The sequence below is a fragment of the Haemaphysalis longicornis genome, unplaced genomic scaffold (assembly GCF_048455015.1).
Source record: "Haemaphysalis longicornis isolate Haplotype H1 unplaced genomic scaffold, Haemaphysalis longicornis Haplotype H1 scaffold_4, whole genome shotgun sequence".
NCBI classification, from domain to species: Eukaryota; Metazoa; Arthropoda; class Arachnida; order Ixodida; family Ixodidae; genus Haemaphysalis; species Haemaphysalis longicornis.
The window spans coordinates 110157104-110182124 of record NW_027526361.1 but is presented as its reverse complement, the minus strand read 5'-3'; the positions used below and the strand labels follow the sequence as shown (position 1 = coordinate 110182124).

General features: G+C 46.5%; 1 protein-coding gene across 5 annotated transcripts in view; it reads left to right on the top strand.

Annotated features, from left to right (window-relative positions):
- LOC144179260 (atrial natriuretic peptide receptor 1-like) overlaps positions 1-25021 on the top strand; it is a 185775-nt gene that overhangs the window by 81750 nt on the left and 79004 nt on the right. For all 5 annotated transcript variants that reach the window (XR_013324191.1, XM_077707547.1, XM_077707545.1 and 2 more), the window contains exon 2: positions 22026-22178. Coding sequence is in view for 4 of the 5 variants with exons in the window: in XM_077707547.1 (XP_077563673.1) it covers positions 22026-22178 (153 nt within the window). In the remaining variant the exon portion in view is untranslated. The remainder of the gene's footprint in view (positions 1-22025; positions 22179-25021) is intronic.

The window sequence follows — 25021 nt, the reverse complement described above, 5'->3', positions numbered from 1 at the left end:
AATGACCTTAGTGGAGCTTTCGCTCTAAAAACTTTAATTTCGAACAGGATTACTCTTTTGGCTCAACAGCGGTCTAAGTCGACGGGTGTTTCCAACATCGTCTGCCTTACGCGGTCGTCGGATGAGGGGGGGGGGGGGTTTGGTGTGCGCGTTCGTCGTTGGCCGTGGAGGCGTTGAGAAGCTTGAATGCTCCATTTTCTTTAGTCCAAGCCAAACACAAATACAATGTCGGTAACCGCCTGGAGGCTGGGCTTGGTGACCTTCTCTAGTTCATTTACCGACAGTTTCTGTCGCGCAACGCCTCTTTGCCGCTATCCAATCTCCCTTCTCTTCAGAGACCCTTGTGGTGCATAATTGATACAAAATGTTCGCCCCACTTGTCGTCGAAATGCGTTTTGTAAGCTTGGTTGTCAACTAAAAGGAAGCAAAGCCCGGAGCGGGAAAAACATGGTTCATGCGACACCCCGGCGCCCTTGCGGCGGCCCCTTTCCGCGAAGGCAACGTACAGCGCACCTAATTGGCTGACTTGAACGCAGCTTTCGGAGTTTGGGGAAGAAGGAGGCACCTTTATTGGGTATCAGCTTTATTATCTTGCTTTAACCCTAAGCTACCAAATTCCATCTAAGCGACCAAGGCTTTGCAGCGGTCCTTAATAGCCAAACAGCAGCGGTCCCTAATGGCCAAACAGCGCTACATGGAAACGATACAAGCCAGAAAATACGTGAGTTAAATTCGTTTAGTTTATTTCACGCATTTGTACTGGAAAAACATTGGTGTAAAACACATCTGGACCCTTAGCAAGGCTGCTAGTAGTAGGCCCATGCAATACGTTAATGCAGGAACGACTCAAGTTATCGGGCATATTTGAAGTCTACAGAATTGACGAAATGTATGTGTTCAACAAAACGTGGAAACCAATTTGGTCCCCACAAAATATATGTAGGCCTAATGTATGGCAATTATCAAATGATATTGAAAGAATCAGGCTGAAATATTTGCAGGTGGTGAATTAAGCAGGATACGAAAGGTACAGGTTTATGTTCTCCGATATGCTTTTTTTTTACTCAAAACTGAAATTGTGCTTAGCTTTAGAATGATAGGAAGGCTATTCTATATTTCTCTCAGGCTTTCGTAATACGATAAGCTAGGAGAGCTTCGTACATTTGGAGTGGTTGATAGTTATAATACACGCACAGTAAGCTTAATGACTTTTGTTTATATAATTTGCATGCTCCGCCATCTCAACTGCTGCATCTGGTTATTCTTTATTATCAGGGACTCGGTAACTTAAGCCACAAACAACACATCCACATAAACAACACATCCACATAAACGGCGTGTGAGATTGAGATCCTTAAAATTGCAAGTCTAACTAATGTACATACTTGCTTGTATTGGTTCTCCTGATCCATATAGACTTCCAGATAGCTAGGAACATTTGTAAATTGTACTCCCCGGGTGGCTAAGAATCGCTGAGCGATATTTCCGGCGCCGATTTCTCCGGACTCATCGGTGACTCGGTTGTTTTTGCTGAAACGTTATAGTAGCACACCGCCGCTTTCTGGAGGCCGCAGTTTTAATAACTGCCTTATAATTCGGACACATCGTCCGCCATTTCCCAAAACCGGTCATTAACTGTACCGCTCAAACTTTCCGTTTAACGTTGATTTAACCCGTGTAGGACGCGTCCTTGAATTTCAGCACCCTGTCGGCAGAAAAAAAAAGAATTCGAGGGTTACGGCTGTGCCACCTCATACGTTTGTTGTATTGAGTGGGATGTCGTATGACTGATGTTGAGCCTGCCTCTTGGGAAGGCGATTTCTTTCTGGGATTTAAGTGCGCCTATTCCAGGCTACTTACTATCGGGCTCGATTTAACTCGCAACACGTGAGCGGTGGCCGGAGTTGCTCCTCGAGCGCTCATGGTACCACGCAGCGAGACATTGAATAGCTACAAAAGGAGGAGATCAGCTCTTTCGACAATCACCAGCAACCACCGTGGGTTCTGCTGCCAGCTGGCATACCGAGTGCGCAACGCTCAAATGCGCCCGATATAGCATTCGGAGCAGCATTGTACGGCTGCTCAAGAATTGTGACGCAAGGTAGTTTCCTCGTTGTTATCGCATACAGAACAGCAGATCAGCCATCAAACTTTTTCATTGCTCGAAAGAACTTAAACCGCCTGAACCCAGCAGTAGGACATCAGCGATGCAATCAACCACAAATGCCGCATTTGCATACGGCAAACACTGCGATAACGCAAAGCAGACTCAGGATCGAACCTTAGATTCAACTTTAGTACTTACAACGCATTTAAAAAGGTCCCTGAAACAGTCGTTCAAATTGCTACATGAGGTGCATCGCGTTCGTAAGGCCAGAAGCAGCAGAACCAACCGGGGATGCTGGTGATTATCGGAAAATATGGCCTGCTTTCTCTTATTCCTTGAATGCCTCGTTCGCGCGGTGCCGGGAGCGCGCGGGAGGCAGCTTCGTCCACCGCTCGCGTGTTGCGAGTCTGACTCAGCGAGTTAATACTTATTTTGGTTTCCCGAGTTTGCATGTAACCAGGCGCTTAACTCTAATTGCAATCGCTGAAGATTCTCCCGCTCTTGTACGCCTTGTTTGCTAGATGGTTCCCTATGAGAGAAAGCCGAACTCACATGCATGCTCGAGTTGGTTGGCCTGTACTCCTTTTTTACGCCGTGGGCTTACATAACCAAGATTTCTGCATTTATGATGCATGACTAAGTTGATGTTCAAAGGAAACATAGATGTTTCTTTAAAGCAAACTTAGCGAGAAAAAGAGGTTAGGGTTAGCACCTGACAAAATAGTAAGATCGGTCACCGGTTTTAACAGACAGGCTGACAAAATAAATAGTGTCACTGAGAGAACTACTATAAATCAATGATATTCAGCACACGAGGAATGATGTAATAGATGTTTTTAAGAAAAAATATTTTGGGTGAAACAATATTTATTTGTACTTTAAACAATAGTTTTCAAACTTTTGCGACCTTTTTAAACTCTAAATGATCACATGATCTTCTCGGTACACATAATACCGTCGAAGTTGAGATATGGGCTAGTTGGTGTTGACTTGAAAACATGGCTGCTCGAGTGAAAAGGGAGGTGGAGAAAGAATTGCGCCCAGAGAAGACTCAATATTATATCAGGACTTGCAGTACAGTGCTAGAGCGGGTGGTCGATAAACATGGCGCATATCCAAAGTATAGGAAACTATCATGTCCTGTCTGTTTCGTTCTTAGTTCACGCTGTTTTCTAGGTTAAATAAATGGTTCTTTTCAACTACTGGTTTAAGTTGCTCAAAATTTTTAATTGTCTGGGGGAGTTATAACCGAAATGGAAAGACCATCCTATTTCCATCCTTTGTTCGGCGCTCAGCATGAAAGCAAAATTTAAAAAACATCCCCCTCGCGAGGGGCACGATCAAATGCACAGCATTTCCGAGGGGGTGCGCCGGCAAGTCGTATGGATTACGTATTGGTTGTTGGTTTTCTTGTTACACGCTGCACGTCATCAAATTTGCGGTGGGCTACAGCGGGGCGTCCCGGCAGCACGAGACGCGACCAGCGCTGCTGGTCTCTCGATCATAGTCTCGATCGCGGGACCTGTGTCGCCATCTTGCGGAGGCGCGTGACAACTTATGGCGGGTCTCTCGATCATAGTCTCGATCGCGGAACCTGTGTCGCCATCTTGCGGAGGCGCGTGACAACTTATGGCGCTTTCGAAACAAACCATAAATGAGTGAAGGATATAAGGCGCTATCGGTGCATCGAAATCCGTGTTGGTTGCGTGGCTCAATCGGTAGTGCGCCCGGCACTTGCCGTTCCGCCCGCGCCGTCATGGGTTCGAATCCGGGCGCCGGAAACTGTTGTTTCTTTTATAGTGTAGTGGCCTGGCTGCGGACTAGGCCGAACGCCGCGTGACATTGTGAGTTACTAAAATGCTATGCATTTAAAACACATATTGTAAATTCTACAATTCTTGTTACATACCAGAAAACTTAGCGCCTATATCCATCGCAATGTTGCGGGTTTGCAAAATTTCTACTTGCCCATTTCGTGTTCTTGCGCATGCGCCATTTTATAGGTGGGGACGTTATGTTGTGAAAGTTCGTTAATTCGAACTCGGTGGGATGATGATTAGTTACAATTAAGGCGAGTACGAATTGCCAGACCGGCGCAGGAATTCTGGTTTGTTTTGCGATCGCAGCTGATCGCACGCCAAGAGACCCGGCACTACGAAAACGTGCGACGACTTGCGGGGGAACAAGAGCGGTAACGGCGGGGCCCGCTCTGAAAGCGGAAACCTGCTACGGCACGCAGCAGAGCGCTGCCCTGCGCTGGCGGCACCATTCGAGGGCACTTCGTGCCTGGTGTGAACCTGCTTGTGCTTTTCTCTGGTTGTTTTGCGTCTGTAGTAAACTTGATTTGATTTTGCAGCGCATTGTACTCACTGTGGGCCAACTTCTGTTTCTGAGGAGCGGTGCAAGGCAGTCCTCTAGCGCGAATTCGCCGTTGTGAATACAGACGCGTTCGAAACGTAGGGAAGTTTCACCGAGGGAACTACAGTGTCGTGCTGGGACCGAGGCGTCAGTAAGGATTTATTGTAAGTTCGAATTAACCGAGTTTGAATTCACGAGCTTTTTCCGCACAGTTTTCAATACTTTTTTAACTATAGCCGTAAGGGGAAGGTATCTCAGTTCGAACTAATGGAGCTCGAACTAATGAAAGTAAAGAATAACAACAGTACATTGCCATTAGTGTATGTCAACACTGTAGGATATGTCAACACTGTGTAGGGTATGTCAAGCAGTAGGTATGTCAACACTGCTGTGCTTGAAAATCTCCGTGATTGCAGGGTGCCTTTTGTCCTTAATGGACACAGTGTTCGCTCTAACTAGCGGATGTAGCATAATACCTCCTCTCCGCCTCCGTCAAAATTGAGTAAGAGACGGGGAGCAGATAATCCGGTCCTGGCTGGTGACTGTAGTACCAGACAGATGGCTCATACCCACTCAGGGGGATGGGCCAGGAAATGGGTGCTTTACCGAAAGAAACTATGAAGTTTTTTGGGGGAAAGATATTTAAATATTAGGATGGATTAGCAGTGGATGATTACAGAAATACAAGTTAGGAGATTATAAACAGAAGTTAAGAAAGAAATGAAAAAACCACGAAAATTAAGAAGTAAGTATAATGAAGAGAGAATGTGGTACAGACGAAGCAGGAAGCAAGGCGCGCGTAGGTTTGACAGGGGAACCCAACAGGGCCAAATGATAGCTAACATGACAGGCGGCCTTATTCTAGAATGAATGAGTGTAACGCACGGCAAAGATCCCCGTGGCAGAATCTCAGTACTTTAGCCCCGAATGATAAAATCAGTGTTGTCGACAGTGGGAGGTTTAGCCGGTTACATGTGTCTTCTAAATTCACGAGAACCGTTGGCAGGAGAAGAAGAAATGGTCAATCGTTTCTGGTTCGTTGCAGAATGCGCATAGCGGCGACGGAGCCAGATTACAGCGGTGTAAGGGAAAATTTAAATTTCGCACGCAACAGCGAAAGCTAGTGAGGGTGACTTCGCAAGCTCGCGACTGGCTTATGCTGTACTTCCATGAGTATGTATCGGAGGTGGTCGAGCTCCGAGTCTTCGTAAACAGAATCAGGCATAGTTCTAAGTAAGCACAGCCTACGAAACGAGCCGAAGTGATGAGGGTAATGGGTGGCGGAACCTCCACTACAGGACCGCCCAATGCCATTCCCGCCAGAGCCTCCACCGATTCATTAAGCGAGATACCTGCATGCCCAGGCACCCAAACCAAACGAAGTTCACGAAGGGAGGAAGGCGATAAAGAAGCGAGAGCTCGACGTAGGGAGGATGAAGTTGAGGAAGTAAGCGCCGAGAAAACGGAAAATGAATCCGTGAGAATTTTTGCCTGCTGCGTAGAAGACCCAAGCTTACGAAGGGTGAAAGCTATTGCGAGACATTCTGCGTGGAAACAAAGTAAGAAAGTGTGCTAACCGGAGGGCAAAAGCCCCATCTAGACCGGGGGAAAAAATACCCACGCCTGCCTTCTCCTTTTGGACAGAGGCATCAGTTGCGATAATGACGTGGGAAGAGAAACCGTTAAGATGATCCTGTAAGAGGCCTGTCAAAAGATTCAGAGGGAGTAATTTAGCATTAGAGGGGAAAATTTAATCAAAAGAGATATCTAAGGACAAGACTTCTTCAAGTACGGAAGCCGACAAGATGGCCACATTTAAAGGGTAAAGTAGAGATTGTACGAAGTCCGCCTGTGGTTGTTTGAACCGCGGCCATGAGCAACCGAAAAACAACGAAGGCCATGTAACGAAGGCTGTTTGCAGCCTAGATATGGGCGATTCCATAACTCGTAAATATGCATCTACCGTGAGGGCATGGTTGCCGGAGACTAATTGAGGGATTCGGGCTTCCTTGTATAAATCGTTGAGTGACACATTACGAGAAAGAGCTTCTCATTCGAGCATTATCAATGGGCGAAGTTGGTAGTGGGGACTTCCGGAGAATAGCAAACAACCAAATTCGAGAATTGGCCGGACATACATTTTGTAAATCCTTATTAGTGTGTCACGACGCATGCCCGATCTCTTGTGACTTAGCCCTCTCAGGAATGATAAACCCCAAGCACCTTTAGTCGTAATATAATCTATATGTGGACGCCAGTTGGGAGTATATTCGTATAACATTACCAGGTATTTTAAAGAATTCACCTGAGGAATGGCCTGTTGACGATAACTGAAAGAGATGAAGACTAGGCGGCTCACTGGGAATGGAAGTAGAGCACATTTGCTCACGTTCAGGTTCAAGCGGAGGCTATCCAGCCAACTCTCTAAAACGCTTAAATAGGACTGCGAACGCAGATACAGCATGTGAATATCGCTGGCTGAAGCGAAAAAAGCAATATCATCCGCGTAAATGTACACGCATATCGTCTGGATTTACCGAAATCGAACTGATTAAAATATTAAACAGCGCGGGAGACTAAACAGAGCCCTGGGGAACACCTCGAGTTTGGCTGTATATAGGAGAGGACTGGCCTCGCTGTGAATAAAAGAATTTTCTATCCAACAAAAAAGTGCCAATCCCCGAAACAATGTAGTCTAGGAAAGAATAACACCTGATCGTGTCGAAAATAATTTGACGCTATCGTAATCTTCGGCAATATCCAGAGTAACTAACACGCCAACTTCTTTGCGTTGACGTGCCAACTGAATACGGCTCTCCAAATCAAAGTGGGCAGACCATATGGAGCAGCCCGGCCTGAATCATATCTGTTTGGGGCTCAAGACGTTCTCACGTTCCAATACCTTTCCAATTGCATGTTGCAAAATTTTTTCTACTAGTTTCACAAAATTCGACGTTAGGGCTATAGTTCTAACATTGTTTAATGCGTATCCTAGACCTTGTTTTTTAAGGAGGGGAACAATCTTTTCCAGCCGCCACTCAGATGGGACCCACAAATGCTGTAGGGAGTGGTTAACCACGTGCAGCCGTGAGTCAGGAGACTCATTGAATAAACGTTTTAGCATGTGGGCTATAATACCGTCAGGTCCAGGAGCCGCATCAGGAACAGGACGCAATGCTCCTCAAGCTTTCCGAGCGGACAGCCGCACGTGTTCTTCGTCTTTCGTCTCGTAACCGTCACTGGTGCGGCATGTTCGGCGCTACTGACATGAGAACTAATCCCCTCGTCGGTCAGCGCACCACACAGCACTGCATTCCCGTTCATGTCGACATTGCCAGCAAACAGTACATCTCATCTTCGAAAACGTAGGCCATGAGGGTTGAAGTTTTGTTTGCATGAATTTGACCTTTTCTTTCGTCCTCCTCTCCATTTCACAAGGCATCAAAGCCGCGTGTTCAGACAGCGGGTGCGTTTCTCTCGCAATCAAGCGAGGCAGCGCGTTGTTCTAATTATTCGTGGTGAACCTACTCGCGCTCGCATTAACGGGCTTTTTTTTAATTTATTGGCTTCCATGAAGCTCAGCAGCGACAAATTGTAAAGTTCGAATCGTCAATAAATAAAAACACTGAAGTTCGAATTGACGTGATGTCACCGTGCCATTATAAGCAGGAACTTGCGCAGCAAGGAGTTGTTGCGTCTGCAAATTTATGAAATGAATGCTTGAAATTGGCTAATCTGGTATCTGGGGCCGATGCACTTTAGTCCCCGGGTGTTTTGTTTGGAGAGTGGGAGACTGATACTCCTCGCTTGGCGGCGCCGAGTAAGAAAACGTCTCTAGTCCGCGTGTTTTTAAAGCGCTAAAGCGCCTATACGGTGGCGCTTTGCCGCCAGTTTGAGCTGTCGGCGATGGCGCTGTCGAGAGGAGCTCCCGCTGCTGCGGCTTCGGTCGAGAAGGGAGGTGGAGGGCGACTATTTTGAGACACCACGCGTCAAGTTCGGCCGTTTCCACCGACCGGCCTCTAACGCACGACGCAGCGCACACAAATAGGTGGAAAGGGTGAGTAAGTAACGGCAGTGGCGGAAGAGGGCGTTTAAGGCAGTTTAGCGCGCTCCGTGGGCCGCAGAGTTCACGGCGGAAGCTAAACTCCACCACCAGACTTTGGCGATGCAGTTGAGCTAAGTTAATAAGCCACTACTACAACATTGAAAATGTAAACTATGTACTCGGAGTGTGTTGTTCGCTAACTCATGGAGGATAACCGTCGAGGCTGTGTAAGAACACTTTCATGGTGAGTTAGTTTAATAAGTACCACACTAACTCATGGAGGATAAACGTCGAGGCTGTGTAAGAACACTTTCATGGTGAGTTAGTTTAATAAGTACCACGTGATATGCTGACAGCAGTAAGCAATAAAATGCAACTAAATTGTCTGAATTCACAGGCAGCATTTTTAGGTGCATTCCACATCGCACCCGACGGCGACTCTTAGTTTTGGAGTGCTAGCATATCAAGAAAAATGAACTATGCATGTGGTTTCCGTATTAGGTTATTTCTTTATCGTTACGGTGTTCCAGGGGAACGGAGGGGGGGGGGGGGGGGGGGGGGGGGGTTAAGAGATTTTATGATGATTGCACAAAGTTTCTGGGAATTACGATCTTCGCAATGCAGAACACTATTTCAAAACCTAGCGAACAACTGGTCACTCAAGCTCTTGAGATGTTGTGAATGTGCCTTTTAATAAAATGATTTTTTGCCATGCCAAAGCTAATTTAAATGCGTGCATCTAAGGTTTGCAATACGGGCGTTTGAAAGCAGTGCTGGGTAACCCCCCCCCCCCCCCCCCCCCCCCGTCGCGGTAGTTCGGCAACTACGCTGGGCTCAAAACACATTTACGCTTTTTATTGCGCCACTGCAGCTACATTATTATTTGTTTGATATTGTTATTATTTGTTTGTTGTTATTATTATTTATTTGTTATTATTATTTGTTTGTTATTATGTTACTACATTATTATTTTTTATTACTATTTGTTGTATTGTGTCCTCTATCACACGGACAAAGATCTATGAAATTCCAATACATCTTTTCCGGTAAATGTCACTTATTCAAAGCACACATGCGGGTTTTTTTTTTTTTCTCGAAATGAGCCACATCCAGCTAATGCGAATTTGAGAATGCACAAAACACAGGACGTTTGTTACCGGACTTAAATGCAACGCTGTCTAAGCTATTATATGATATGTTTACGTGTCAGCTAGGAGGCGTTTACAGCCACAAGTAATTTAAAATTATGGGGTGAATTTGAGCAATATTGGACAATAAGTTTGGATTTCGCTCTTGTTGAATTGAAACACTCAAGTTGATTCGGCGTTCTTATGAAAACTTTATTTAACTTGACTTTAAAAAATGGCGGGATAGACTTTTGCCGGAAAAGGCGTTAAACATATACAACAGGACTGACTTGAAGATCAGCAGAAGGCTGACTTGAAGATCAGCAGAACTATACATGCAGAAACGGCGAGTCCTCTTGCACAACTAGCAGCTTTTGTCGAGTTCTTCCGTATACTATAGGATAACTTTCTCGAGCACGCCTGAAGGCACTCACGAAGTAAGCGACCTCTTCATTTCCTCGCGAAACATTTCCAAACGCTTCACAACAAAGCTGATCATATCTTCTGCTTCACCTCAATAAAGAATGAAGAAGTCGTTCGTTTCCTCAGAGAGGCGGGGGGGTGGGGGGGTGCTTTGCCAGTGCTTGTAAGGGGAGGCCGTTTAGTTAAGTACTAAAAACGTAAACATGGGAGCACTAAATAAATATAACCAGAGTTACGTCATTGGAACAGGGAAGACGATATGAAGTGATTGTTTCACATCTCTCAGTTTCATTTCGTTTATTTCTTCTTCCATTCACTTCCTCATCACCGTGTGACGACAGATCTTTCACCGAGCCTTTAATTGCTGCCGGAATTCGTAATAATCCAGCTCCGAAAGAGAAATCCTCCGAAAACACCCACGAAGAAGGCTGAACAGCCAAGCCAAAAAAGCAAACGCCGATTGGGCAAATGGATTTGGCTCATTTCCGATGCGAACTACTATGTGCTTATACGGTTGCACTACTTTCTTGCCACCTCTTTTTTTACGGCAAAGTTGCCGAGTTTTTCTTGTCACCGCTGTTTTATCTGCCTTGGTTTATAGGTTTTCGGTTCTGTCTCATTTTGAAAAAAAGCACCTCACATGTCTGTGTAATTAGGATTTCTTTTCTAAATATGTCTTAATCACACATGCTTCTGTTAACCTGCAGATGCACCCGTAATTTGGTAATGTCCTTGAAACTGATCTTGCCGAGGACAAAGGCAACGGCCAGCTTACGTTCGCGTGTGACAGGTAGTGCTATATGCAAACATGGTATCCGAGCAGCCATCCCACTATATATGGCGGAGGCAATCCAGAGGGACAAAAAATCCCCCCGCCCTCTTTGTAGCCACTTCGCATCTAGCTCCATCATGGCACAGTGCATGCTATTCGGTCACCCAACAGTGGCACCTCCTTCGTCTCCTTAGAAGGCATCTCCTTCGTCCCGTTCGTTCATTCCGAAATCAAGTTTTGCGGCGCGAACAGTTCACGCGTTGTCACTACTGTAACCTACTGCTGGCATGTCTTCAAACACCGCCAAGCAAGCGGCATTCGGGGAATACAAGTTACCCCACATGAAAGAAGATCGCGAAGGCCCTCGTCCCCACAAATCCCGTAATATCCGCAGCGTTTCCGGACAGCCTGGCAGCGGATATTACGACAGTGGAATGCACGCCGAAAAGCTCGAGGTGCTGCAGCCACACATATCCACTGCTTCGTGCGACCTTGGGGACGCGCGTCCTTGACCTATAGCGGCCTTCCAACATTCCTTTGCGTCTTGCCTCCCACGAATGACTCAAAGAGGGCGGCATCACTACAGAAACTGTGCGTCCAACATACCTTGTGCAAGAGTTCCTTAATATTTATAGGAACCTTGCCACGCTTTTTTCAACCTTTTTCGAAATCTTAAGTGCTTGCAGAATGTAGTCCACCAACACATCCAGTACTTCGACTAGGGGGTGGCATAGTACGTCAGCCAAAAATTTCTGCTCATCCCCATCAGATAACGTAAAGACGTGCTGAAAAGATTTTTCCCTCTTTCCCGGTTTTGGCGTTGATCGACCGCAGGAATTACGTCATTGCAGGGGTGTAGCAGCTGTTGGCCGACTTCCCTTCAGTTGTAGCAATACACGCATGCATCAGCCACTTTAAAAAGACAGCCACAAAAGCAAAGCAGAAACCGAAAGAGAACCTGTTGCCACTAGCACATCACACGCAGTGCCGCTCCTCCCTGGCGATAACTACAGCTTTCGCGATGCTTCCATGCGAGAAGGAAAGGACGAAAACGTTTATAAGAAGTGCTGCAGAGTCACTACTTTCTCAAAGCGTGGCGCGAATTTACGAACGCAAATTCTTCACTGCGTGGGCAACCTGTATACGAGCACTGGAAAAAGTGCAAGCCAGCCATTCGCTGAACACATCGCTACGTTGCAACGTGTCGTCCCTTGCGGGCAACGCCCGTAGGCCTACTCACACATGCGTGCAGAAGTACGTTGCACATCATCGGCGCATGGTATGGAAATTTTGGTTGATGTGATGTTGTCCTTCTAGGCTCTGCAGAGCGTTTCCCTGCCGCACCGGAAGGTACCAGGAAGAGCACCGGAGCCCCTGCCCCGAGTGCTCTATACGCTGCCTCTCGTAACTGAAGAAATACAATATCTGCCAGAAGAAACCGCGTTGCAGCACTGGCATGCTCCACGCAAGGCGATAGCATTGGCGGTACCCGTCTGCTCCTATCAAATGGATTCTTCGGAATAAGTGGTGGCGTATCGGCTTGTGTCGCTGCTTGGGACGTTGAAAGGCGATAGTATTGTTTTTGCCGCAGCAGCGCAACTCCCCCTCCGTCATTCATTTCCTCCAGCACCCTCCTCCACCCCCCCCCCCCCCCCCAAGCACTTCTCATTCCTCGCTCTCCTACTATTCACTACTCCCTTTCCCACGATTCTCTCTAGGTTTAACTGTTTCCTACACCTTATTTTCTCCCCTCAGATCCGGGCGCCCCTACACTTTCTATCCCCTTCCCCTTTCCCTTTAGCTCTCCGCCGCTTTTACGGTCCCGGTCCGCACTTTACCCTCACTCTTTCCTCGGCTTTTCCGTTTTGCAACCGTCTTTTAACCCTGCACACCACGCTCCCAACGTGGGCACTCGTCCCCAATGGGAGTGGTGGACGGAAGCCAAAGACAGAGCCAGGGGCTACGGCGAAACACTGAAGACCCTACGTCTGGCCAGACGAGCGCACCCGCCGCCCCACCGGGAACTGGGCCGAGAGGAGGCGATACATCTAAGACTCCAAACGGCATCGACAACGTCGCCGGCCACCTTACACCGAATGTACCCGGACGAGTACCCGAGTGACCAGTGCAGTGTGTGTAAGAAAGGACCGGCCAACCGGTGGCACATCATGTGGGACTGTGCCGCCGACCCAGACGGTGCGCATTTCGAAGAGCATCCGGAGGAACTCCAGAGAGCCATCGAATCTACAAGCAACACCGACCAGTCATGGGCCATCCTGCGGGTCTTCGCCGCGCTCGAAATGCACGGGCTCCGTAAAACGGGCTTGTGACGAGTAGTGTCGCAGAAGAAGGCGCGACGCCAGGCCACGTCGAGGCGGAGCCGTAACCCGGCTCCTGCCTACTGCCGGAATCGTTTCAATAAAGTCCTTTCCAGTCCAGTCCAGGCTTTCTTTCTCTCTGTATCTCCCCATCCCTGACATACTCTATCTTGTTCATTGCGGACCCCTATGTCTACATTTCCCCATGAGGCATCCATCCCACACGGTATACCTTTCCGTCTTTTTCTTCCTGTTTGCCTCACTCTCTATTGTTTCCCTTCCCTGTCCCCTCAATTTGTATCTATTTCTTGCCTTCTCGCCTGCAATATCTCTCCTCCCCGTCATATCCTCCAGTCGCTTTTTCCTGAATCCCCTCAGCACGGCGTTTCTCCCTCCTCTCAGTATTCCCCTCGCCCTCTTATTTCCGCCACATTCACACTTTCTCGCTTGGCCTGACCATTTCTTTGCAGACCTTCGCTCCCCTTTCTGCTACAGGCATTTCGTGCACTCTTTTCCTTCTATATTTCGTATGTCTGTCCCACCCCTTTGTTCCTTTTCTTGCACTTGCCATCTTATTTCTCGTCCTCTCTCTCTCTCTCTCTCTCTCTCTCTCTCTCTCTCTCTCTCTCTCTCTCTCTCTCTCTCTCTCTCTCTCTCACTCTCTCTCTCTCTCACTCTATACCGTTATCCCTCCTCTTTCTACCAAGCCACGGCCCCCACCTGGGTCAATCGATCACCGTGTCGATCACGTGATTACCAGAGAGCCATGCTTAGTTCGCCACTTCATTTTGGTTACAGATAGACCCGCACCGGCAGGCAGTTTTCGCGTTTAGGAAGCCCAACAAACACTATCGGCTTTTAACGTGAAAATCCATTGAACCGCACGCGCTTGTGTTCGCGCTGCTGTAGGTAAGCACCGTCGGACGCGAAACCATCCACTGCTTAGCTAACCAGAAGTCGGAATGGCCTCGCATCCCATAGATAACTGAGAAGACCAATAGAGACAAACGGAGCTGGTAGGCGAGTTATATTATCCGGAGTCAGGCCACGGGGTTAAATAGGGTAACGGGAATCCACAAAAGAAGCCGCAACTTCAAGGAAAAAGAACACGAGGCGCATTACAATATTTGGAGGCTGCGAAGTATTAATACCAGAGTCCTTCATGCTTAAAGCCTTGAAGGACTCTGGTATTACGTACCTAAGGGAACTCTTTATATTTCCGAGCAATACCATACATACGCGCTTTAAACAGACTTTTTTTTCTTTTTTTCGAATACTTATCTATTTTATCGCGTCCAGAGTGCCATACGACGGCAGTATAAACGTTTACTCAAAGTGCCGTAATGTGGCATTTTCTAGCGCAGCGACCTCCCTTGCTCTACTTCGTGCACTCTATCCTAACTTAACCTAGCCCACGAAAGCAACAGTTTAAATCTCTAAACACTAAAAACTAACCGAAAAAACTGGCATTATCCCTGAAATAGCATTATCCGTGACAAAAACTAAGAAAATGAAGGCAAGCGCCCTACTTGTGCCCTTCGTAACGAGGTGGGATAGGGTTAACCCTTAGACCATTTTGCCACACATTATGTTAGCCCTAAAATAAACATTCGCATGGTTAAGCACAGACTTAGAAATACGGATGTCGTCGCCCGGCAGCGTAGTAAAACGCTGCGCTGGACGCCGTCTCGCGGCACTCAACACACTGCGCTTATTTTCGCGGAATTCTGTTTTTTGCCACCGCCAAACCACATCCCGTGACGTATTACCAACAAGTGGTTCCTTCCGACGAAGCTTCTAAATGGTGTTTCTGGGGCTCGAAGCATTACGATCTCCGGCCTTTCCCGCGATGCATTTGCCGCAGGCCATAAATGCGACCACCGTAATGAGGCCGCTTCAGTCGCCACATACACGCACGCACACATGCACTCTCGGCAGTGCAAGCCTATAAAGCGCGCCGTGCCTTTTCCTTTGGTCACTTCCGATGTCGCCGCGATACAGCTTGTGCTTCACGCGTCACGCCGAGGGTCATCACTGGGCTCCAGGAAATTGGCCTTTCCTGGATCCGTCTCCCGGCAGGAAGGCGCCGACCGCTTCGCCGCATTGCTTTGTTTTCTTCGGGATGCGGGAATCGATAGGCTCCGGCTCAATGCCGAACCGTGACGCTTCTTTGGCATTTCTGAATCCGAAAGCTGTCGTTGGGCGAACCTGCGCTATTTTAGTGCTCCCCGTGCGTCGTGCCCAGCCCGAGGTTTTTCTACCCACCCTGTCATAAATCCTCAAGCGGGACGTTGAAGGCACCCGTAAACGGAGGAGAGTTGCAGATGCCGACCGTAAAATAAAGGATAAAAAATTTTGAAGTCCTTTCACTAGGGTAAATCCGAGTGGCTACGGAGAAGGGAGACCTACGGATATCATTATCTTGTTTTTTAGGGGTGAAGCTCCTAAAGCCATGGGTCTGTCCATCCCTTGTGTCTCGTGGTACGTGACCGCAGCATGCTTTCGGAGATGTCGCAAAGTGGGCCGCGTTGCACGCGCAAGAACCGGCTGCAACCGGCAGCGCAAACTCGGCACCGGGAGCACGAGCTTGTCTGTGTTCGCCAACGGAGGCGCGAGCGCACGTGCACTGCGAGGGGGAGATCACGCAAGAGATCACGCCACGAACGCAGGCAGTCGTTCTCAGAGATCGAACGAGACGCAAGGACCTTTGCTCGTTTCCTCTCGTCTTGTTCGGGCACAAGTTCGCCCTAAATAAAAGTTCTTTCTTTACCGTTGTGTCCCATCCTACGTGACAAATTGTGGTGGAGGTGCGGGGTAGGCCTCGATGGCGCGGGGTCTTTCACCAGGTCTGGGCCTGGGAGCATTGACTCCGAAAATAAAAGTTGATTTGTACAATGTACGCACACAGTCTTACGTCTTTCTTAATGATGTAATGGGCGAACTTTCACGGGGGAGTTACGGTTACCGATGATCTCCCCCTCTCGAGCTTCGCCCCACTTGTCATCATTCATTCCGTGGATATGGTGTGATTTTTTTTTTTGCTTGGTCAGTTTAGTCGTAATTTCGGGATCAACGGACGCTCGTTGAACTTGGCGCCGTTTACGCCGTCATTCAGGTCGACGACTGCAACGATGAGTAGTGATGTCCGTCGATGTGCTTGCACGTCCGCTCTCTGAGGATAAAGGGGATAGAAATGATACGTTGCACGAATGCAAGAAGATAAGAGTCAAGTATTCCTGAAGCTGTGGATACCTGCTTTTCATATCGTAAATCATCTGCGCACCACGTGCAGCTGCTGCGTTCTCAACCATCCCATACGTAGCTTCTGTGCCTGGTATGGTCGCAGATACAACGGCTTCTAGTTCAGACGTGGTCGCAGTGTTGCGTAGATGGGCAACGGCGACGCGAAGCACGGTAGGAAGGGAGGCCCTTCCAAAGACTTCGCGGCTAACCCCGCCGGGCGTTGCTTAGCAATGCTCTTTCTTCTTGCTCGCACGGAATTATTTCGTTGCGTTACCTCAATTTACAGGCTTCACACGGACAGACGAAATTTTGCAAGTCATGAAACCGAGCGTTCTCAATGCAAAACAACGAATGACGATGCAGGACGCTCGGTCATCGCCGAACGCCGCCGCTGGTTTTCCGGGAGAACATTTTGGAAAGCCGATTTCTTCAAACTGATTTTGTGAAGACGTTTATATATGCGTCAGAATTGATGCCTCTTAAAACATTGGGTTGGTGATTTTTAAACTTTCTGGTGATACTTGGATCAGACATTGAGTGTGAAGGACTGAAGGATTATCTTTCCGTACGCACGGTGAAAGGCGCTAGTATCCACGACACATGTATGCAACGACGACTGTGACACGTTATCGTGATAAATTGAAATACAAACAACGAAGCGCGTGGATTTCATTCAGTACATGCCACGCACCGTGATGACGGGCCGCGTATGCGCAGTGCGAACAAATAACGAGAGTTCGTGACCAACTTTGATGTGAAAAGACAATCGTATTTCCATCGTCCGTCGGACGCTCAGCACAAAATATCAAATTAAGGAACATAGCTGTATGTGCGTTTTCACTCATCGCAGAAACAAAGTTAGATGACGCTTGCGTGAGCGGGCGCCGAACGCGGTGGAAAGATAAACCAAAGCGCTCACACGCCGAACGACGGTGCTTCCATATCAACGTCGGACACAAACTCTCGTCACTTTTTCGCACTGCGCATACGCAGCCCTTCGCCAGGACGCGCGGCATGTACTGAAAGCCACGCGCTCCGTTGTTCGCGTTTCAATTTATCACGATAGTACTTCCACGCACCCTGAAAGCGATTACCCCGATCTTTACTATCATAACGATGTTGGAACCATGGCCATAGTCATATCTTATTAAACCGTTTAAGTAAAAGGGCATCTCTAACCAAATTATTGTCCTGAAACACTAATTTGGTTATTTTAATATACACGAATCTCAGTATACATGTATGTATACATGAATGCATGTATGTAATGTGTGCATGAATGGATACAGGCATGCATGTGTGTATGTATGTATGTATGTTTGTATGTATGTATGTATGTATATGTATGTATGTATGTATGTATGTATGTATGTATATGTATATATATATATGTGTGCATGTATGTACAGGGGGGATTAAAAGAAATACGAACAACGGAGCACACAGCCTCCGAAGCATGCCGCACCGTCTGGCTGCACTGTCAGTAAACTGCGCGCATGCGTAGTTCTTTCGGGGCGTTTGAGACTGTGGCCTACTGTTTGGGGAAACGCTTGATCAAGAAGGGACGCGGGTCATTTATTTTGAGGCATCTTTTTATGATCTGTCGCCACTGGGCATACTGTTATCTACTACATTCGCTAGCCAAGCCCGCAGCAAGCTGATTGCATATAGCAGATGCCATTCAACGATCATCCTGCTCAGTGGCGACACAGCGTGAAAAGGCCCCTCAAATAAATGACTGGCGTAGCTTCTTGATCAAGCATCCCCCATAAATGTAGGACACACTCTCAAACGCTCCCAAACAACTACGCATGCGCGCAGTTTACTGACGGTGCAGCCAGACGGTGCGACATGCGTCGGAGGCTGTGCGCTCCGTTGTTCGCATTTCTTTTAATCCCCCCTGTATGTATGTGTGTATGTATGTATGTATGTATGTATGTATGTATGTATGTATGTATGTATGTATGTATGTATGTATGTATGTATGTATGTATGTATGTATGTATGTATGTATGTATGTATGTATGTATGTATGTATGTATGTATGCATGTAGCGAATCAGAATAGGAAATGAGGGGTTCGTTGAAATAAGACAGAAATAAGGGTTGGCAGTCAAGAAAACCTCAGGAAGCAAAGGGGGGGACGTGGTGGGTCATTGAAACAGATAAAGAATTTGGACAGAAAGAAAGAAAGTGGTGAAAAAATGCCCGCCTGGTGGGATCCGAACCCAGGACCTCCAGAATACGCGTCTGATGCGATGACCACTACGCTACCAGCGGGGCTATCTTCCCCTCCACTTTCTGGGGTATTTATGTTAAGGTAGTTTTGTTTCCTGTGGTTGGGGATGTTAGCCAGCGCCACTCGGGCAACTCGGGGAAAAGGGGACCTCCTTTTTAACCCCCGAGCCGTGACTCGAGTGTATACCACATGTCGAGAGTGGTCGACCAGCGTTGAACCCTCTTAAGCTCCCTATGGCACCAAGACTGCCAGAACCGAGGCCCTCATTATGCATGTAGCGAATCAGAATGGGAAATGGGGGGCTGGTTGAATTAAGACAGAATAAGGGTTGGCAGTCACGAAAACCCCAGACAGCAAAGGGGAGGATGTGGTAGGTCATTGAAACAGATACAGAATTTAGAAAGTGGCGCTGGCTACCACCCCCAAGCGCCGGAAACAAAACTACCTTAACATAAATACCCAATTTACATAAATACCCAAATAACATAAATAACATAAATACCCAAAATAGATGCACCTATCATGACAGAGGAGCCCAACAGTACATCTTTACCTTACAAAACACGTATCGGTATACACTTACGTCGATCGCAAATGCGTTTACTTAGAGCGCGTAAAATCGTCGCATGGGTTTGTTCTTCATCTACGATTTGAGTCCTTGAAGTTTTGACGATCGATTGAACGCACTTTTGGCGAAGGCTGCACGAATTTATAGCGAAGGTTTTGACGCACTTCTGACGCACTTTTGACGTTAGAAAGCCTTCGCGCTTCTCTAAATTTTCTTTAGGAAAAGATCGTAAATTTTTACAAGTCGCATCAACTAACTTTAGCGTTGCACATAAGAAGCGCGACATAGCAGTTACGGCATTACAGGAGCACCCAGCCACCAGCAGGAACCACATGTGCTACAATCCCCCCCCCCCTTCCCCCACCGCAAAAAAGAAAAATTCGAATGGTAATGGTTGAGTCTTGCCTTCGCTAATCGTTCTGACACCTGACGGGTTTCTCTCGCGCTTAAAAGGAAACAGGAACGAAAATGAGCTGCAGCGGCCGTCTCTACCTCCCATGGGGCCTTTCTCCAACCGTTCGATTGGGTGAAAATGAACCTTCTGCCATCCCCTCATCCTCCCTCTACGCTGCTCACATGTTTGCTCGTACAATTTGGCCTTGGTTTTGTTTATCCGTTTATCAGCGAGCGGCTCCAGCGCCGTTGGAGATGGTTAAGTGCAAAATAACCACCCAAGTAGGGGAAATAGGATATCTTTCTCCGGTAATTTCCCCAATGCTGCAGCTGTCGGGCCGCGTTTCGCAATCAACGCAAACATCGTAAATGCTCTAGAGAGACCTGTAGCGCTGTCACTGGGTGCTACTACAGGCTGCTGCATGCTGGCGCCACAGCACGCCGACACGCTGTTAAGTGTCGGTATGGTGAACTGAGCATTCAAGTGCGGGTAAGCTGGTAAAAACCAATAGCTCGTGCTGTTTACGGTTGCTTAATTTTAGCTTCTTCGTCCTATCGCGCTGCGGGCAACGCAATGAACGCTGGCTGAGGGATGTGGCTTTACTAGTTTCCCACTTCAGAGGACTAGGACTAACAACATACCCGGCAAGTCTCAGTTCGGCATTGCTGTTTACATCTGACACTAAACGGTGCCCACAAAACCTGGCACATGCCACCATATGGATCGAAAGATGTTGTGCCGGGTTTCTAAGCTGCGTAAGAAGCGCCGCTGTGGCTGCAGCAGCGCCGACCATTCTCGAAAAGAAGAATCGGTTCTTATTTCCTCCCCTCTTGAAGGCGCTCCACTGCTCACCCTCTATCTTGCTACTGAGCCCACTCAATTCCCCAGGCTAGAATTTTTTTGTTTTACGTCGTGATTACACGAAGGAACAAAAACGGAGGAGGGTTCCTGAGTTTGCGGCTTCTGCTACAAAGCGAAAACATTGGCGTGGCTTGCACTTGTGTTGCAAGGCTGGAGAAACGGCGGAGCTAGGGGTGTACCTAGCTACTACCGGTTTTGCTAAGTTCTGGTAGGTTTTGCTTGGGTTTGGTCAATTTTGTTAGGTTTTGCGATGTTCCTGCTAGGCTAGGCTATGTGTTGAGGGGTGAGAGCAAGTTTAGCCGGAATTTACAAGGCCGTTCCGGTCGGTCCCCCACACTGACAGCGGATCCCAGCGGGGAAGAAGTTAGGTCGACCTTAGCTCCGCTATTTTTTAAGCCTTGCGCCACTGGTAAAACTGCGCCAATTTTCTTTGCGTTTCAGTGGTTTCAGTAGCCCAAAAAAGGCTATCCCATTAAAATGTTATTGTAAGGGTGGCGTATACGTATATGCCCCTTGTGCTCACACTCGAGCAGGCGTGAAAGCAGACTAAACTGCTATTATACCCTATCGGCGGTGGCGCACCCTTTACAGGCAGCGCAATTTTTTCTTTTGTATTTTTTTTTTGTTAAAGCCACCAGGCCAAGCTCAAGCATTAGCAGCTCCGCTGTTAAAACGTGCGGCTTAGGATGTTTCTTTGGCTGATGGATTCGGAAATGGCGAAACAGAAATCAATGCTCTGAGGAGACCAGTCCACCCTCAGTTGATCTTGTTCACGCACTTCTATTCGTGACTCTCGTTTAGAATGCGTTACACCTTTCGAATTTGTTTCGAGTAGACAACAAACGTTAAATATCCAGCTACATTGTTTAATTCGTTTTCATTATCTCGGGCAATCGGATGCTTCCATTAGCGCACTGACTCTAAATCCGTAAAGAAGTCCTGAGTAAACGGTGGCTCGTTGAACAGTCTAACTTTTTCGTGGTGTTGTCACAAAGCTTCATGTATTCCGGGGCCCTGACGTAGGCTTTCCTTCTTGTTGCGTGACTCGTGAATTATGTCCAAATATGAAGGGTGCTCCTTAATCAAGAACATACTTCTGTCAATTTTTATTCTTCGCATTGCTCCAGGTTAGTGTTGACCGAGAGCAATAATTTCAGCCTGTTTATGCTGAATTCCTTAACTGAACGGAAAAAGTTTGCGCGACGTTTGCGGGCATGGCAAACGGAATTCGGTCGGAGGCATATTTATATTTCCCTGTCATGACATTTTTCTTTTGTGTGGAATACTGAATGCAGTTTCTGTGAGCTCAATGCGTGTGGCTGTTCCATTTGTTTTTATTTTTACAACAAATATTTTCAGATTTTAAAAATAAGGGTCCTCAATTTGTGACTTATATGGAGACGTACCAGTTCTACAACTTTGATGGATAAGGTCGCAGCCATATTTTTGTACTTTAGGTCCAAGTTCCTGCTTCCAATTACAAAGACCATTGTTTGAAATCATCAATGGCTTTAAAATGTTGGGCTTGTTGCTGAAAGAAGCTGAGAAAATCTCACCTTATTTCTCCGCAGTTGTTGTCTTGTTGACGGGCGAGAAGGAGGTCCGTACCATGCTGGAGCACGCGCAGAGCTTGGGCATGACGTCTTCCGGGGAGTACGCCTTCCTCTACCCGGAACTGTTCCAGGGCGAAGCAGCCGGCAATATTTCCTGGACTAAAGGAGTCGGTAAGCGCCTGAGCAATAATATCTTCATACGTTTACATATTGTCGATTGCTTTACTGTACCATTGCTATACATTACATTCATCAAACTAAACGGCAGCATTAGCGAACCAGACGCTTATGTTTATTTATTTATTTATTTATTTATTTATTTATTTATTTACTTATTTATTTATTTATTTATTTATTTATTTGTTTATTTATTTATTTATTTATTTATTTATTTATTTATTTATTTATTTATTTATTTATTTATTTATTTATTTATTGAAAATACTTTCAAGGCCAATAGGGCATAACAGAAAGGAGTGGTAAGATAAATACATAAGGTGCAGTTGTTTTACACAAACGGCATAGAAACAGAAATCAAGAATAAAATAGCGATTCAACAAGAAGCGTTGTGAATGGCTGCTTTAAAGAGAGTGGCATCAACAATGGCAGCGATGGTGGCAGGGAGGCGGTTCCATTCTACGCTGGTTTTGGGGATAAATGATTCATGATACATATCAGTACGACAATATGGTACACCAACTTTACTGAAATGGTCAATTCGAGATGACACGTAACGGGGGGGAGTGATAAGTTGATCCTTTAAAGTAGGGTTGTGATGATAAATTTTGTGAAACAAACAAAGACGAGAGCACTTGCGACGGTGTGAAAGGCTGGTGAGATTAAGCGTATTTTTCATAGATGAGACACTGGCAAGACGTGAATAAGATGATAATATGTAACGAACGGCACGGTTTTGAACAGATTCTAGAGCCAGGGCGAGCGTGGTTTGGTGAGGATCCCATATGGCGCATGCGTATTCTAATTTGGAACGGACGAGTGTTTTGTACAGGGTTAATTTTAAAGATGAAGGTACGGAAGAAAAATTCCGGCGTAAATAACCTAGCATGCGACTAGCGTTCTTTATTACGTGGTCAATGTGAGTGTTCCATGACAGGTTATCAGAAATATGTACACCAAGATATTTATACGAGTTAACATGTACAAGAGGAATATCGTGAAGAAAATACGCATGCGTATATGTTTTATTGGGCTGCCAGCATATCCTCATACTTTTGCACTTCGTAATGTTAAGCTTCATGTGCCATTTGTTACACCAGTTACTTACACTGTTAAGGTCATTTTGCAAAATTTGAATATCAGCAAGGTTAGAAATTTTGTGGTAAATTACACAATCATCCGCGAATAGCTTAATTGACGAGAATTGAACAAAGTCTGGAAGGTCATTGGTATAAACAAGGAAAAGAAGTGGTCCTAGCACCGATTCCTGTGGCACGCCTGATTCTACCGGAGATTTCCACCGCAGAAAATGGGAGCGTAATTTGGATCATCGGGTTCTTTCACTACATATAGTCCTTTAGCGTTGGTGTCACCTGCTCAGTAAAATTGACACACTTCACCAACACTGTTATAGTAGCATTCTTTGCGAAAGAATGCTGCTATACCGAAAAGGAAGCGCAGTTTCAGAGTACAAAAGAACTTACCCTGCCATAAATTTCAATGTTATTTTGTCTTAGCATGCTAAAAGGGTTTCGGAGCCCTCCTTCCCACTATCCTTGTATATAGCGAGGCGCGAAAGAGGTTGACTACACTGTATTTGCTATCAATCGTCACATGATGACTACATCCAAACTCGCTGCTCTTGTCAGCGAATTCCTATTTTTTTATCATTACGAAATATTGTTTATAATGAAAGTACAGCAGAGCTAACTTATAAAAGAACCATGAATGAATTTGCATATTACTCTGAGGTTTTAAGTACAGCAGATCTAACTTATAAAACAGTCATGAGGCAATTTGCATATTACAGCGAGGTTTTAAAAAATTATTTAGGACTCCGGCCATCAAGACAACATGATTCCTTGTTTTATTTTAAATAAATATCTTTTGATAACCGGTTGAAAAAAGGCGAATATTTTAAGAAAGAAGGACCACAAGCATTGGCAAACTCTAACCTTCCCTGCTACATAGCGTCCCAGCCATAACCCAGAACCTGCTACAGAAGATGAAGGGCGGCAAGAGAAATGAAAGGGCTAATTTGTCACAAACAGCAATGAGGGCTGAAGTAGTGACTCAAGTGGTGAATCAGGTTTACCACCAAGTCAAGGAGGTGGCGAGAAAGCATGGCATTCCCTTTGTTTTTTGGCGCCCAGAACGCTCGCTTCCCTTTGTTCATGCATTTATGCTGTGGAGAAGCGTGAATGCGCAAAGGGACAGGCCAGGCCCATCGTAAAAAGCTGCACCGGTGTGGTATGCGTGATCCCGCTGCATTACGAGAGGGCACAGAAACGGAAATACGGGGTGCACGGTATATATACACGAGGGAGTCCTGGACCATGAATTGTCATTAGGAAATGTAGGAGCGCCGCCATTGCATGCTCACAGCGGGTATTACAATGGTGGCGTTCAGCTGAGTGAGGTAAAGGTTTTGTCTACAAGCCAATGATTCAAACGTACACAAGCTACTGGAGGCGTGTTACATCAAGAAACGCGACAATAATTGTATTATTGATACGTCGGTGGCATTCCTCGTTAAAGATAGCGTTAAATAACTTTTGTTACATGAATTGTAAATGTTACGAAGGATGCTCCACGTGCTTGACTTGTGTTATACAGGTTGTCCCAGCTGTCATGCACGAAGATTTTACAAAAGAGGACTGGCATCAGTCGAGGAAAACTTAATATATAATGCGTCCGTTAGATTAGAGTAGGGGCAGTAATTTTTGTTAATGAGATTTAACGAGGTAATCCTAATTATATATGTAACTCGAGAAGTATTGACTCCATTTTCAAAGTGTCCTGGAGCCACTTTTAGGTACTCAGAAAAGACATATAAC